The sequence below is a fragment of the Pithys albifrons genome, chromosome 3 (assembly GCF_047495875.1).
Source record: "Pithys albifrons albifrons isolate INPA30051 chromosome 3, PitAlb_v1, whole genome shotgun sequence".
NCBI lineage: Eukaryota > Metazoa > Chordata > Aves > Passeriformes > Thamnophilidae > Pithys > Pithys albifrons.
The window spans coordinates 66,872,649-66,889,717 of NC_092460.1; the positions used below are offsets into that span (position 1 = coordinate 66,872,649).

General features: G+C 38.5%; 1 protein-coding gene across 7 annotated transcripts in view; it reads left to right on the forward strand.

Annotated features, from left to right (window-relative positions):
- Positions 1-17,069, forward strand: part of GRIP1 (glutamate receptor interacting protein 1) — a 333,638-nt gene that overhangs the window by 151,596 nt on the left and 164,973 nt on the right. The window contains exon 1 of one of the 7 annotated variants that reach the window (XM_071552270.1): positions 12,369-12,454. The exons of the other annotated variants lie outside the window; for them this stretch is intronic. Coding sequence (XP_071408371.1) covers positions 12,400-12,454 — 55 coding nt within the window. The 5' untranslated portion in view covers positions 12,369-12,399. Of the gene's footprint in view, positions 1-12,368; positions 12,455-17,069 lie in introns of those variants that run through there. 7 annotated transcript variants of the gene reach the window in all.

Below are 17,069 nucleotides of genomic sequence, written 5' to 3' on the forward strand. Positions count from 1 at the left end.
CCTCCATGACCTGGAAGGTAAGCCCCAAGTGTAGTAGGCAAAGTTGATATAAGCAGCTTGAAACCCCAGTTCTGGCCAAGCAGAGGATGAATCTTTAATGCCCTTCTGCTTGAGCCGCATTGCGTTTTCATGCATCATGGAAAGCGCTGCATTCAGTCTTTATTTAGGTTTTCTTATTGGGTATGAAGTGAGCTGATGGCAATATCTGCAGCTACTTCAGATTTTTAAATGATGGAGATAGATAGCTGTAATCTTCTGTCATTTGACATGTTATTTACCCCTTAGTTTTTGTGCCTTGGCAGAAATGATGGGAATTCAGATGGTAATGAGGTGGCATCCAGATGCACGGCACACACACTCATATGCACAAAATATTGATTTAAATATGTCCTGACAAGCTGGTCAGGCAGCAGTCTGAAGGAAAGGAAACTTCTGAAGTGAAAGAGAAATAATGACAATAATGAAGAGGCAGAACATTGATTTTAATACGTAGCAGCAGTATGAAGATCTGGGTCTGATGAATCAGAAAGGGGAAGCTGGCACAGGAACACGCTGTGATTTGTTGCATACATTTGTTTCCATTTTTATCTATTAGCAGCACTGTGAGCATTCAGATGCAGACAAGAGATTGGGAATGGGGAGCGAGGGGAGGGGAACCTGGGTTGTTAAATCTTTGTTAGGTGGTGAATTTATATCAGCTGGCTTTCTAATTTCCTGTTAAAACGTCTGTGCCCCTTTCTTTACCTTGTTTTTTAAATAAATAAATGGCAGTGTTACCATCCCTTTTCTGCATTCCTAGCAGCAGCTTGGGAGCATTTCCATCACCTCAACAGTTTTATGGACCTTTCCGGTAAGGCAGCAGGTCTTCAAAGTTGGTGCAGTACCATTAGCATATGTCTCTGCAAAATATTTCATCGTTTTGTGACTCCCTTTTGATCAATTAAGTCTGTGTAGCTCTTTCTAAGTAAGTTCATAGCAAGAATCTATGCACAGCCATCTCTTTGGGGTCCCAAGTTTATTTTCATTGTTGAAGTGCAGCAGCTGGCATGATGCAAACCTAAATGTATGCTGGGGAAAAAAAAGTAAGTGCACTGGGGGGAAAAAGTAAGTGCTTTACAACAATTACTGTATGAGCTGGTTTTCATAAAGCCCATGACACATGAACAAATGCAAAGAAATTAAGGTGCCTGTGAATATGCTGATCTTTGGCATCTATAGGTGGAGCCTGACTGTGCTTATTTAGGTAGGGTTTGACCTTACATTTGAATGGAAAGCAAGTGATATGCCATGGAAGACATATGTGCACTTAAAAAGAGAAGAGCTAAAAAAAAAGTATGAAGTGCCTTTGGTCTGTCTTCTCTTTGATTTAGTGCTGATTTCTATAAAATTTCAGTAATGAAATAAATATTGACTAAACATTAAAGAGAGAGACTGATTTCAGGTTTTGATGGTAATGTGACTGTAGTTAATAAGCAGTATAGATTTGTAAATAATGAACTCTGTCACAGTTTGGAATATAATAGAAAATTAATGGAAGTAACAGTCCTTGATGCAATTCTTCAGAATGTCTATGCTTCTTCTGAGGTGTTTGGTGAATTTTAAATGCTCATGATCTAAAAAGGCAAAATACCCCAAAAAGAAACACCCTGAGGAGTTGATTCAAGGATAATGAAGGCAGTAGTGACTTAACAACCTTGTTAACTGTTGATAAAATTAGCAGATGGAGTTACATCAGGAGACCTACATAGTAATAAGAATAGAGATGTCTTTAATTAGTCTTCAAAACAACTAGAAATGTGTAATATGCAGAAGAATATCGTATGACTTGGCAATTTAATGCATCTATGGGGAGATAATCCAAGACATGATGATATACCATGAGTGAAAAGCTGGGAAAGCAGCAGGGCATAGAGGGACCAGTACATGTGTAGAAATGGAAGTTTCAGTTTGCTACACACTAATAGCAGCAATACTTAAAAAAAGGAGTTACTAATGCTGTACTAAGAACGGTCATGTCAGAAGCATAGGAAAATAACTGCTCTTTACTTATTTGTCTGTTGGACTGCACCAAGGCTGTTACATTAAATTATGGCTGCTTCCCTTGTTAAAACATAGTAGCAAACAGAAAGAATTCAGTAATAAGCAGCAGATGGATTTGAGGTCTGGCTTATGAGAAAGTTAAAAATTTATGTGTATAGCATAATTGTACCCAATGGATAATTATTACAAGAACCAAGATATATTTTGAATCATGTGAAACATCTTTAAAAAATATTTTTCATGTCAGAGGTGTGCGGCAACTGGTACAGCCCATCTGTCTCCAGCTGGCAGCGATGTTCAGATCAGCCCAACCTATAACTCTTCTCAAGAACCTAAATCCAGCCTGAGACCTTCGAACTCATCAGGAATTCAAGATGGGGTTGTTTGCACTTTAAAAAAGATTTGCAAGTTTGAGGCAAAATTACTAGTTGGTTAGTGGAAATGTAATACAGAACTTGGAAGTTTGATGTCTGTTTATAAGGTATAATTTCATACCTGACAGTGCAAAAGAAATGTGTGGGAGAGTTTTTGTATTAGAATGTTGAAATCTTAGAAAACTAGTTAAAATATAGACTTGTTGCTACTAATTGCTGGTTTACAAGTCATACATCCACAGTAATACAGGAAGACTAGCACTTTGTTTTTTCTTCAGTTACCCTTTAATTTTTCAAGAGTAATATTTGTTTTGCTGTTTGGCATATTTTAGTGCTCTTTTGGGCTGTTCTTGAATGCACTGTTTTGCCCATGTATCTAGCTGCTTCCAGTTTGTTATTTTTCATTATGTATATGACATCTTGTTTACCTTAGGAGATTGTAGGATTTCTATGATTTTTTTTTTAATGAGGGGTGGAGGTATAAACAAAACAAAGAAATACTGTATATGGACTTTTAAGTGCTATTTGGCCAAGCAACAAACTTTTTTGAAGAGTATTTTAGAAGGAGCTATTAGAAGTGTGATGAATAGCAGTGGGACACCACTAAAGCACTAATGATCCATGGAGAAATAACACTAAAACAAGCTTGAAGCTATCAACCTTTGACTTTTCAGACTTATGTTACAAACATTTCAACCCTTGCCTAGGAACCTTTTCTTTGTTTTGGTGACTGTTTTCTGAGAGCAAAGCATGGTGGTAATTTCCTTTGAGTCATACATGTTATAGTTGTTCTTTTTTCCTGATGGATGTAATAACATGTAAGTAACATGCTTTATGCTACTTTGCACGTGCATGTTTGCTCAGTGTTGCTGTGGATCCTGTTCCTTCTTTTACAGCAAAAGGGAAAAGATGTATGGGTCTGAGGATGGTGTCTGAAGTGTTGGCATTTTAAGAATGTGGAGCAGTTGTGGAGCATAATGGGGTCATTTTTCTAACACATTAAGGATTCTGATTATAAAAAGATTTTTATGTTAGTATTAATTACATATTTGGTAAAATGTTATGTTTAGCTATGTATAGCTAGTTCTATATTTTAATAACATTTCACTATTGTGCAAACATGATTAATATTTTAAGGATGAAAATAGTCTAAAGACTTCCAGTGCATAAGATAGATACATGGTAGGAGGCCATCATAATCTCCCCTCTTGCTTTGTATGCTTTTTAAGACAAAAGAACAAATGTAGATCTTTGGTTACCCCCCGTGTAAGCAGGCTTCCAGCCTGTTAATCTTACAGCAAGTTTAATAACAGATGTTTTGCAAAAATGCATATTCTAGGAAGGTGGGCAGGCAGTGGCTCCTCAGAGAACCATTTTGGTAGTTTTGTCTGTCAGTAGATCTTCCAGTCAGCAAGTGGTGATTAGTTTGAATTTTATTGCTTTTCCAGCAAGTGACATAGAAGTTCTTGAAGGCTTAATGTGCCCTTCCTATGACAGCTTCTAGACACTGTGTAATCAGGTCACTGTCCTAACACTTCCAATGTGATACTGTGCTTGGTGAGTCTTGCACTGCATGAGGCATTTTTTTATTGCTCAAATCACACTTGATGCTCTTCTCTGCACTCTGTCCAGTTTTTCAACCTTTTGAAAACAAATCTAAACCCAGCAAAATCCATCATAGATACTGGAGCTGAATATGGAGTTCTAGTATAGGTCTCCCTACACAAGGCAGGTAGTGATCTTTTCGGTATTTGTACTCAGTCGTCCCCCTCTGCATTTTCACCTGTTTTCTTGGTTGCAGGTAATTTGCTTACCTTGAAAAATCTGCTGAGTCATATTTAAAGTCATCATATTATGGGATACACTCTCTAGTACTGCCATTACCAGTTCAGCTTCTGGGATGGAATAGTCCATGTGGGCTGGAAAGGGTGCAGTGGTTGGTGCTGGTTGGTTGACTGTTGCTTATGCTGCAGGCAAATGTCCAGTGTGTATCCAGTTTCAGTATAGACGCCCATTCTGGTCTGGAAAAGCAGATGCTACCATGTCTTCCTGCAGCTTGCACACAGGTAGGAATATAACTGTATCAGTGAATCAGCATTTCCCTTCATCTTATAAAGGAGCCAGTCAAAACTACTTGTGCCAACCCTTCTATGTGCTGCATCTCTTGAGCTATCTATCCACTGCCATCCCTTTTGACAGTATCTTGGACATAAAATCTTACTGAGTTAATTCGTAAAAAATCTCTTGTAGTAGATTAAATGAATTTACATTTTATTCTCGACTCATCTCTCGAAATACACATTTTATTTTCTAGTGTGATATTCCAATTTCATGGCTGCTAACTAGGTTGATAAAAACGTAGAAACAAAGCAGTTGAGAGAGTTTTAATTATTCCACTTTTGTTCATGTGTTTTCAGTAGAATCATAGTCCTTTTTTTTTCTTTAAATTAGAGTAAAACCAGTTGTTTTCTGTTAAGTGAAAGAGAGTGTCCCCACTTCCAGTATGGTAATTCTAAGGGAATGCTTAGCTTTGTTTTGTTAGAGACTGATGTAGCAATTGGAAGGTCATAATTTTAATTAATTGAAAAAACCTCTACAAAGTACAAAGCCTTACAGAAACTGTAATTACAGGAGTCTTTAACCATGTAGTGCAGCATGTGGAAGCTACTCGTAAGACAGTCATCCTTTAGTTTTGAGATTACATTAAATCCCAAAGCCTGTAATTATATGCATGTTGCTGGCAGGAGCCCATGTTGGACTGATTGTGTTCATTGAACAGCATCGTTATTTGTTGTGTCTCTCTGTGAGATCTACAAGCATCCTGGAAAGCACAGGGCTGTTTGTGGTACCTAGTACTTAACTGTTACTTCTGCTGAGAGAGCAGACAGACTGCCTTGGCTTTGGGTCACATTATATTTTGAAAAATTTCAAGTTCTTTACCAATTGCCAGTTCAAAAGATGCAAAGACAAAGTAATGCTCGAGAAAGTAAGCACTTTTTTCTTTCATTGTAAACCAAACCAAAGAAAGGGTGCAGACACATATACATACTAGAAATGGAGTGATACCTGAAATGGTTCATAAGCTATTGATTTCATGCAGAGACTTGGTGCAAGGTGCACGTGGGTTGGGGCAATTCCAAGCACACAGGTACAGGCTGGGCAGCGAATGGGTTGAGAGTAGCCCTGAAGAGAAAGACCTAGGGGTGTTGGTTGATGAGAAGCTCAACATGACCCAGCAATGTGTGTTTACAGCACAGAAAGCCAACAGCATCCTGGGCTACAGCAAAAGGAGTGTGGCCAACAGGGTGAGAGGGTGATTCTGTCCCTCTACTCTGCTCTGGTGAGACTTCAGCTTGAGTGCTGCATCTAGCTCCGGGGCCCTCAACATAAGAACATGGAGTTGTTGCAGTGAGTCTACAGAGGGGGCACAAATGTTGTCCAAGGTCTGGAGCACCTCTTCTGTGAAGACAGGCTGAGAGAGCTGGGGTTGTGCAGCCTGGAGAGGAGAAGGCTCCAGGGAGACCCGTAGAACATCCTTCCAGTACTTAGAGGGAGCTTATGAAAAAGAGAGACAGCAAATTTTCACATGGACAGATAATGACAGAACAAGGGGCAACAGTCCTAAGCTAAAAGAGGAGAGATTAGGTAGATGTTAGAAGAAATTTGTTACTGTGAGTATGGTGAGACACTGGAACAGGATGCTCAGAGAAGTTGTGGATGCCCCAACCCTTAAAGTGTTCAACACAGGGTTCTTTGAGGCTTTGAGCAACCTGGTCTAGTGGGTGGCAGGGAGATGGAAAACAGCTGATCTTTAAGGTCTGTCCTAACCCAACCCATGTGAAGATGATGATGACCTCTTTCTGAATTAAATCTCATTTAATTGCGACTGGGCTTGAAATTACCTTTGAGAGACTGCAACATACTTGTGCTACTAAAAGTTTCTAATTTTTGTAATACATGTGGCATCTTCATATTTTCTGAATGTATTAAGTACCTAGTTATTTTTAAACAAAGATTTGGAGCTATGAAAACCAGTGAAAAAGCTGAACAGCCTGTTTGCCAGCAGCTGACCAAAAGTTAGGAAGTCAGAGTTGTGCTACGTATCTCAAAGTTTTTTTGAGATCTTTCTCTAGTAAGAAGCATCACTCAACCTTTATATATCAACACAATTTCACTGGAAATAATGGGTTTAATTTTTGCCAGTAATTGAAGCAGACTGGTAACATAAAGCTCTTTTTGTGAAGCTCTAGTGTGGGGTTGCTGTAAAGGGTAATGTAGAGAATGGTGTTCCTTAGGTCATGCTAAAGGGTACTGTGTGCCAGAGAGTTATTTTCATATAGAAAAGGTGTATGTATTCTGTACTGTAACACTGCATTATAAATTTTATAAAATATAACATTAAATCAAACTTTTAAAAAATCAATTAACATGTGAATCTGCTGTGTTATAGAACACTTTAACAGAAATTCATCCCAGAATGTGCTGACATTGACTGATTTTATCACCACTTATTAAATACCCACTGATTCACAATGGATAAATTTGATTGGAGCCAATAAATGAAGATTTTGGTTTTTTCTACCCAGGAAGCTCCTGAATTATTTTTTACTAATCTCTTCCTAGGCAGTAAAGCTAAACTACTTGTATGGTGTGTTGCAGTGGTGTTTTGGCATCAATTCAATTCTTTAACAGATGTATTCTTCTCATCTCTTACCACTTTCAGCACACACATCAGTGCTTTTCAACATGCTGCATCTTCATAACATATTCTCCAGTGAGGATCCTCTGAAGCCAGAGCACCTTTTATGACTCTTAATGACCTTTAAAGCATTCTGCTGTGATGTTTGTGTGAAATTGCTCAACAGTGTTGCAAAGGTGGTTAATATAGCTAGAAAAAAGCTAGTTGATTTAATAAAAACATAAATTTACAAGATCCTCCAAATTATGCAAAGCTGACAAGTTGTCTGTTTTGATAATCTGAGCACTGAGGAATAACAGAATGTCTTTATTGCACTTGCCTTTTTATTCCCTCTCCCTTTAGTGGAGGGGGGTCTTTGTAATAGAGCAGTATCCATTGCAAAATGCTGGACTGACTGAGCCTGCTGCTGCATCGGTACATGGCTTTTCTCTTTGGGGTGAAAAATTTTGGTTTGTTAAGCTTGAGATTCCTTGCATTTGTTGCTAGTTTGTGATTGATATAAGGATGTATCAAATACTTTAGTGGAAATGTTTTAGTTTTTGAAACAGAAGTGTCCTTAAAATAATTTGTTATTTTCAGAGCTAAATTAATTCTCTTTTTCCTTAAAAATTGGCCTTTCCCTTTGAGTAATATGGTAGATGCCTGAAGTAGCTTGCAAAATGATGAAACAAAATGTTGAGTTGTGCAAAATCTTGACACATTCAGACTTCATAATATTTCATTTCAGTTTTCTTATGCAGGTAGATCCAGTAGATACAACTGTGACTTCCTGACACATGAAACATTTGACATCTGCATGTCCTCCTGGTGGCCTTAATGTTATACTGAGATAGTAGTTTGAGTTCATCGCTGTCTCCATTGAACCCCATGGGCTGGCTTTCTGTAAATGCCTGGGTCCGTGGAGTACATCGCTATGACCCAGTGAGTGGTCTGTGGTGCATCCTCTCCAGGATGGTGACTCACCATCTTAGGCTGTAAAGACTAACAGGCACATGCGACATCCAAAACCCGTTATGGCAGCTCATGTGGGCAAATCCCCTGTAAAAGTGAAAGGGGAGAGAAGTAACTGGCTTTAAGACGCTGTTCAGTCAGTGTGTAAAAGGAAATGTTTGAAACAGCATGAATAGAATTTGGCCTAAGGTATCTTCTGGATGTATGTATTTCTATGAAACAGAAGGATGTGTAAGTTAGAGTTATGTTTTGTGGAAACAAATGCATTTTTTGCAAACTTTTTGTTTTCACCAAATACAATGTGATATTTTGCAGAATTTGTATTCTTCATTGAATACTGTTTCTTCAGAGAAATTTCCTGACTGTATCTAAATGTCACACTATATAAAGATTATGATCTTTAATTTAGAGAAATTTCTTTACTTATTTTTTTGTCCTACAGAGAAGTGTAAAAGATAGTAATTTTTTTAATTAATTTATTTCAGCTAATGTGATCTGATCAGATTAACCAGAAGATGGTGTTAAATAGGGTATATATATAATATACTGCCTGTCTTTTCATATGGAAATATAAACTTCTTTCATCTAGTGACCTTCTAGTGAGTACTTATGAATACAAATTCAGCTGAGGAAGTATTTGTGTTACATATATTCTGGAGTTTATAAATAACCTTTCAGACTGCTGAAGAAAGGAATGAGTGCAGCAATCAAAATGATACAGGTTCATGCTGCTGTCCAAAAGGATCACAGTGAAAAAAAATTTTTACAGACAAGCCCAGGGAAAATAGTAACAAAATGTGTAGCTCTGTTAATTAAAAAGGAAGAATGTAATTACTGAAGAAGAGGTTAACCTGTGTTATAGAGAGTATAATTTTGCACTATGTCTGAAGATTTTTGATCTCTTAGTATTACATTACCTACCCCTTTTTGTTTTTATGTCCTCCTCCATTTTTCTTCCTCAACAGCCAGTTGAGTCCAGCTGCAGAGCTGAATGACTGACAACTCAGAAAATGATGGCTGGCTTTTGGAATGTTGAGACATTTAATAATCACAAAATCCTTTGGTAAAAAATTATATATTTTAACACATGAGATATAGTTAAATTCATTTCAGAAGCAGGATTTTGGACAAGAACAGCTCTATGAATCTGGGTGATCACTGTCCTGCAAAAGGTGATAAAACCATGTGTGTCATGAGTGAATATTTTAGAAATTATTCCAATAACTGGATCTTTTTTTGACCTAGCAAAAGTGAAGAAAAAACCTATGCAGTAAAAACAGTGTATCATCATGTTCAGTGCTGTACTTGAAGTATGAATTCTTTGTCTTTCAAAATCTTTTTGACAAATTCAAATCTGCACATGACCTCCTTTGGCAAGGACAGAAAAATTGTCTGAAGAAACAAAAGCAAAAATTAATCCTGTTGACTTGGTTGGAAGTGACTATTGCAGTGCTTCAGAGGCTATTTAGCACATACACCAATAATCTAGAAGAAGTAGTAAACAATACAATAAGCTTTTTGGATCAAGGAATATATGTTTTCACTGTTAATAAAGCCTTATCTGACCTGATCTGCAACTGATTTTGCATAAATATCACACTTTCTGTATAATTATTACAGTGTTGCACATTTTTACTTAATCCCATTGGGACTCAGCATTTTGTAATATAAACACTTGATTTTTCTTCTGTATCTGAAGTTTGTGATCTGACTTCATGACTTACCCTGGTCCAGCCCCCTTGGTAAAGGAGTCAAAACAGAGCACACTTACAGAGTCTGCAGAAGACACAGGCAAGCAGCAAGCAGTTCTTCCTCATGCTGTAGATACAACCTCTTGCCATTCTCTGCACATTAGAAGTCTTCAAGGGTGTTAAAATTGTACAGAAGCAGACTCTGGTAAAATCATGCAGACTCGCCTGGCTCTGATGCTGGCAGGTGATGGCAAGGTCCATATGCAAAGAGGTGGGAGTGGAGACCCACCTTCCCAATGTAGACAATGCTGACCCCACAGCTGACTGGGAGGAATCAAAGAACAAATATTAGGACAGCTAAATGATGATCTTGTAGTATCATCTGGTTGTCTTTGAGATAAGGGTAAGTGTTTAAACAGGTCTGTCTGGGTACAGCAAGGTTTATGGCATCAAGGACAGGCATCTAGCAGATGAAATGACAGTAATAAGGATTCTGGATGCCAGTCTGCAGAAAGAGAGCAGCAAGTTCCAGCAACTTCAGAATCTCAGACCTGAAAGAGCTGTGAGCAGAGACTGCATGCCTAGGCTATAGCCTCGAGACAGTTTCTGGAACAGCTTTTCCAGGGCAACAGCAAGAGAGGAAAGCAGATATAAGGTGGTATTTATTGGTATTATTGATGTGAAGTCCTGTTACCTGAGCAGGAGGTGTCCAGAAAGAATAGTAGCAAATATTTTCCTCAAAAAGCATATTGTCAGAGAGAGAGCCACTTACCCTTCTCTTGGTTTTCTCTTTGTGGGAGAACAAGAATATACAACTCCTTTCCTCCTCCATGATGGTCCACAATTTTCCATTTTCTTTCTGGACCACTGAATTACGCTGACTTAAACCTCTGCCTTCTTCCCCTGATTCCCAACCTCCTTTGCACGCTCTTTCCATCCGTGGCTGGAGATCTGTGGTTACAGGGCTGGAGCCATCAGTCTCTAGGTTCAGGTGCAACTGCTTTTCTCCTGGTTGTGTTTTATCGCTGTCTGGTATAACGGCAGCTACAAGAAGCAATACAACATTGGCAAACAGATGACGCCATTACCCCATCTGGGTTTAATGACAATTAAATAAAATCAGTTTTCACCAGGTCTGTCTGTCTGGGCAATTGCAATTGTGCAAATGGAATATTTCACCTTGCCCTTTGAAATATGGTGGTTGCTCTAACCAATAAAAAAAAAAGGAAAAATAATCACTGTAATAAGGAGTTGGAATATGGGAAGCGTGGACCTTTGATGCAGTGTGGAGCAGGCAGGGAGAGAGAAAAGGCGCAGAGTGTGAAAGCTGTCCATGCCTCCTCCAGGCTTTAAGTGGATGACAGTAGAAGATGTGATGTGCACCATGATACTGGACCATGCATTAAATATAGCAATGGATAAAAGATGGCAGAAGAGAAACCAAGCAACTTTGCAATCAAAGCACATGAATTGGACAGAATATATGAAGACAGTTTAAAATAAGCATAAATCTTAAGCAAGAAATCATTATTGGTTGTTCTAAAGGGGAGTATCTGATGCAGAATGTGAGATTTGTGCACAGATTTGACATGACAAACTCTGTATAGCTTACTTTGATTTATTTTCTTGGCTTTGAGAATGGGTGTGGAGTTTTGTCCATTAGTAATTTTTTGGCTCTATAAAGGTGGGATGGAGCTCTTGTTTAAGTGTTGTGCTTTACTTCCTAATTTTTTGAATGAATTGTGAAAGCAGATTAATTTGCTGTCTGAAAAGGCATGAGAGGACATAAAGCTCCTGGTGAGTTAAGATACCTTATAAATGGTGCGATGTTTGGCCAAATGAATTTTTCAGGTGCACTAAAATCTGCTCTCTAGTGAGGGGAGAAAACCTGATTCGTTGTGTGTTTTCTGTGCAGCATCATTTTATTTTGATGTGATCAAATGCTTGGCGGTCCTGCCCACACACAACAATCCATCACTTCCCTCCAGCTCTCTCCCTCCCCCTGTGGTCTGTGCTTCAATGGCTGTAATATACTTGTCTATGATTGTCAAAAAGCTTTCCCGATTATCAAGTCAGGCTTTTTCCTTTCTTCTTCCTAACAGATCTGTAAGAGTAAATATTGATTAGAATATTTTCCATTTGAAATAGGGTCCTTCTTCCGCAGAAGTAGGATTATTGGTGGTTTTGCCCTATTTATCCAGAGGGAACAGTAAGGGAAAAGAAAGATGTGAGGAAAGAGGAGCAAAACCACCACGTCTTACTGAAACATGGGGGGCCCTTTGCCTGGCACAGCAACCATCACTCCCTGCAGGGTCAGGGAATGCGAGAGGCTGGGCAGCGACTCCCTCTAATATCCACATCCATGCATGCAGTTGGATGCTTTCTAGCTTTTTAGGAAATACAGCTTTGTAAGCCCTTCATCTCCTCATGCAGGTGGTGGTGAAGGCGGTAGTAGTGAATGACACAGCTTTGCTGGATGACATGGAGCTGATCTCTGCATCAGCCAAGAGGAATTAAGCTTTGTCACTCCCCGCCGGGGCTACCTTTCGCCTGGTATGTGTGGAAGGAAGAATTCACAGGCTGCTGCTGCATTCACCCGAGCAGAGCCCCGAGCGCGCTTTGCCAGGGGAGGCAGGCAGCCAGAATGATAGCTGTCTCTTTTAAATGCCGCTGTCAGATCCTGAGGAGACTTGCTAAAGGTAACGTGCTTTCCTTCTTTACTTATTCAGGGGCTCCTTTGCATCCTTCCAGAGACACAGCCTGGTGTTTTTACTTTTAAATATGACCGTCCTTCCAATTTACTGCCAGGCAACAAAGAACTCCTGATACAGAAAGGTATAGGGGCTCTTTCAGTTAACATCCTTACATGTCCCAGGCTGTGCTCCTGCTAGCAAGACAGGTTCCCGTTTTGGGTGTTGTTTTTTTTTTCTTTTTAAATTTTATTAATTGCTAAAAGGAGGATTTTTTCCCCTAAGTGAAGTGCTAAAGTTATTGTGGGCTGTAATTGCATTGTGTTTCTGGTAACCGCTCAGAGAGGTCCCTCCTGGGTCAGTGCATGCTCTGCCTTACTGAGAACAACTGACAGTGCTATGCAAGACCAGGCTGAGTTTCTGTTGTTTCCTGTCCTTTGTGAGCTATTTTTGTCTGTGCTTTACATGCCAATGGCTGTTGCATGTGATGAAGTATGGATAGTAGTGTGTGTTTTTTCAGGTCTGCACTCTCATGTCACACTTGTGAAGTTAATTTGCCTGTTAGAGCAGTGTGCATTTTATGTTGCTGCAAATCTTTGTAGTCTCTGGTTTTACTGCTCAGAACTTTAAAATACTACTTGCATCTTACTCTGAGTCATGTGTGATTGTTAAAGCAGATATACGAAAACCTGTCTAGGACACCTTTCCTTTTCAGGAATGAACACACCTTATTTTCTAAAAATAACTTAAAAAAAATCTGTTGTGCTTGGTATTTTTTTTCTTTATCTGTGTAGAAAGGTTTGATTTGGGATTTTGGCTCAATTTTTTTGGTGGAAACTTCCAACATTGTAGTAGCATTGTATGTCTGCAAGTAAGAAGCTTCTGTTTTTTATCTTGAGGACTGTAAAATATTTAAAGGCCATTACTGTGCAGCTGGATATACATCTGTATGTGAAGGAAACTGTTTTTATCATCCTAGCTTGAAAAATCAGGAATCTTTGATTATTAGTCAGGGTAGCTCAAAATCAATTAGTATTTTATTTTGCAGCATGAAAGGGTAACATGCTAATACAATGAGGTCAGTAATGGAAAAAGGGAAGAATACTGCAATGAAACTTATATAATGCATTTTCCTCTTTCTTAGATTGCTGTATGGGGCCACGTTGTTCAAAATACATGAACTTAAATATTTATTAATCATCCTCTCCTCTGTAGATTTCCTTCTCTGTCAAATCTATGCTGGGTAATGTCTGTTTTTCTCGTACGTGTAAAATGTGTCTATTCTGGTAACTCTATTACACATTTATCAGGTTGAAAGTCAGCGTTTTCTCTTTTTCTGGTGTGAGTAGGGCAACCTTTTTGTTAGCTGATGTCTTTGTAAGACAGATCTGGACACTAATTTAGTCTCTCACTGATGAGAGTTGTTGCTCCACTTAAATACAGTTTCCCTGGGAATAATCAATAATCTTATACATCATAGCCATCTTAATTCTTTCACACATCCATCATTCAACAGAGCTCAGGCTAGGGTTTTTTCTCATTTGAAATAATCTTAACTTCCTTTGAGACTCCTCTCTCCTCCCACTCCCTCCCAATAGGAACTGGCATGATACTATTGATTTTTTGCATTAGTGTGCCTTATGCTTTTCTCTAGTATTAACAGTTGACTAAAAAAGAGTTGTGTTCATATATTCTCCTGTAAGCCATATGCATGCTGAACTGGAGTTATTGTCCTAATTGACAGGTTCCTGAATTTCCACCATTTTGAGTAAAACCTTTGTTGTTTTAGCTAATTCTCTGGGTTCTATGGCCTTGGCATTTGCATCTCAGACACCAGTTGTGGACTGCTCAGCACAGGCTAGCTGAGGGCAGGGATGGACCTTTACTTTGTTAGTGTGGAGAGGATTCTTGCCAACATCTGGTAATCTCCTGCTGTTGCATCAGCTGTAAAGATCTCCTTCCCTTGTAACTTGCTAGTCATGTGGTTTAGTGCATTCATTGAGTTCCTTTGCTCCAAAAGCAGTTTTCCTTTCTTTTAGTACTTGCCCCTAACCTGTCTCTGCTAGGGTCTTTTTCTTCTGCACTAATACAGTACCTTTTTACAGTTCCCCGAAATAATTTCTTTACTGTTTTTCTTGCCCTACCATGAAAAGATAGAGGTATGCTGCACAGTTGATTAGTGTCTTGCGTTTTTAATAAATGACATGAAGGTAACTGTACATCACCAAGTGGAAATATCTGCTCTTCTTACTTTATGTTATGTCATTTTTCATGCCTGTCTTGGCAAAGTAAGCTTATAGCTTCATTTCTTTTAGATAAGGATGTAAACAGAAATGTGTCATCTGGGCAACTAGAGACTCTCCAAAAGCAATTCTCTCCATCAGGGAGATGTTCAGGCAGTATTGTATTTTACAATTGCACTCCTCTCTTCCTATGCTTCATTTTAACCTTTCAAAACAAAAAGGAGAACTGTATCTCTTTGCGTGCTTAGTTTGTAATTTAAAAATCTCTGGCAGGAGAATCTGGAAGTGTTCTAAACTAGTTTCAAGGCAGAAATAACATATAACTGTGGGCATGCTCTCCAAAATGCATTCAATGACCCACTGCTGCTCTTCTTTCCCATAGTTGTGGGTCAGACCTTGCAGTGGACAACCCTTACCTCTTGTCCTCACCTCCGGGGTTGTCTTCAGATGAGAACATTAGTCTCCTTCTCTGTTCTCTACCCTTAAACTTATGCTATTCATAGGAGACAAGCACAGTCATAGAATGACAAAAGGATTTGGTTTGAAAGGGACCTTCAAATATCTTCTAGTCCAATCTTCCTGCCTCTTGGTCCTCCTTCACTGGTGCCCCTGCCTATACACCCTTTCCATACTGTATTGCCTCTCTGGGTACCAGGGCCAGTGCCTGGGTACTGTGTCTGCTGAGGCTGCTGCACACCAAGTCTTCTGTATTTCCACTGTATCAACCACCTCCTCTTAAGGCAAAATATGTGGCAAACAAGAAGTGCACAATAATTACTCATGCAAGAAATTTAAAATACTATGAGATTAGTTCCCTTAATGTGTATTGCACTTCAGTTTTGTGAGTCTTTATTTTGGAGGTCAATATGTTTTCAGTAATGAGATCACATGTCACCAAGCTCAGTCAAAGCTTTGTATTTGTGTCCATTAATGAGCAACCATAGAAGAAAAGTATTATGTTATTTGATGATGCAATTTGCAAGAACGATGCTGTGTGAGATTGTTTTCTCATAGGTGCTGAGACATGATTTGAATTTAGATCTAGTCTATCTAGTTAAGAACCAAAATCATTCCTGTTTTCTATACTGATGTTTTGTTTCTACACCAGTGTGTTGTTTATATATTTTTCAGTTATACAATTTTTAATGGCTGTTAAAATGTTTATGGTAGATGGGACTTTATGCTGTAGTTACCTGATTTCTTTCATGAATAAATTTCTCATGCTTTAACTTTGAGCTGAAATATTGCTGGCTCAGTCTCTTTTTAGTTGCAATTATTTGTATCTTTTTGGATATATATGTGTGTTATATAAATTTTAACCAATGTTGAAAGTAGTTAAGGGGTTCTGAAAAGAGCAAAGGTGTATTAGCTTCTAAAATTTGCACTGAGAAGAGGGGGGTTTAATTTTTATATATTATTTTAATTTTTTATGTATTTTCTATCCCCAAAGAACAAAGTCAAAATCTACATCAAGAATCTGAAGTAATAGCTGGTTTTGCAGTTATCACCATGGGAAGTACTAGGCTTAGAGAATGGTTACTTATGTTTGGACCAACTGAATATAAGAAAAGGCCATATTTGAAGTTGTAAAATCAACCAGTTGTAAAATCTGCTCTTCATACAGCTGCTTGTATTGTAGGATGATTTTATTTTGCAGTGGTGAAATACGAGTTGGGTTCTTTTCCCCAAGTTTATTCCTGTAAGACCTAGGACATTGAGCAGTATGCTGTGTGTACCAAAAAGCCTGTGTTAATCACATGCTAAATAAAAATTGTACAATTTGCAATTACTGTGTTAAGTACAACAGTGAACAATATACATATGTAGTATACAATAGTGAAAAGTTGCTGAAATGTGTAAGCTGGTCAAGTTTTACAGCTAAATTAACCACTTTATAGTTTGTAAATTGCGTTTCAAGCAGTGCATTGCAAAGCCTTGACTGTGGTTAATTTATGTATGGACATGTTTGGGTTTTTTCCTTTATTAACCTGAAGAACAGGACTTTTAGGAAGCTGTGTCTGTAGTATAAAGTTACTTACAAAAATGGGGCTCTTTGTTAGAGACAGGAGTGCAAATTTTAACATATGCAGTGAAGTTATTCTGGATTTTATTATAATGGAAACAGGATAGGAGCACTCTGATAAAGATGTCAACTGTAGTTACACAGGGCATAGCACGAGGAGCTGAGTGGTATGGCTTTCACCCATCAAAGCTTTATAGCATATCTTCAGGATGATTTATCACCTTCTGCTCATACAGATCCTTTCTGCAGACATATATTTTTATGCTCCTAGTATGTTTTCAATACAGTGAGATAAAGCAAGCTTGGATGGTGCACTCCATTTTACAAGATGATCAGTTATGTAAAAATTGGTTAGGGG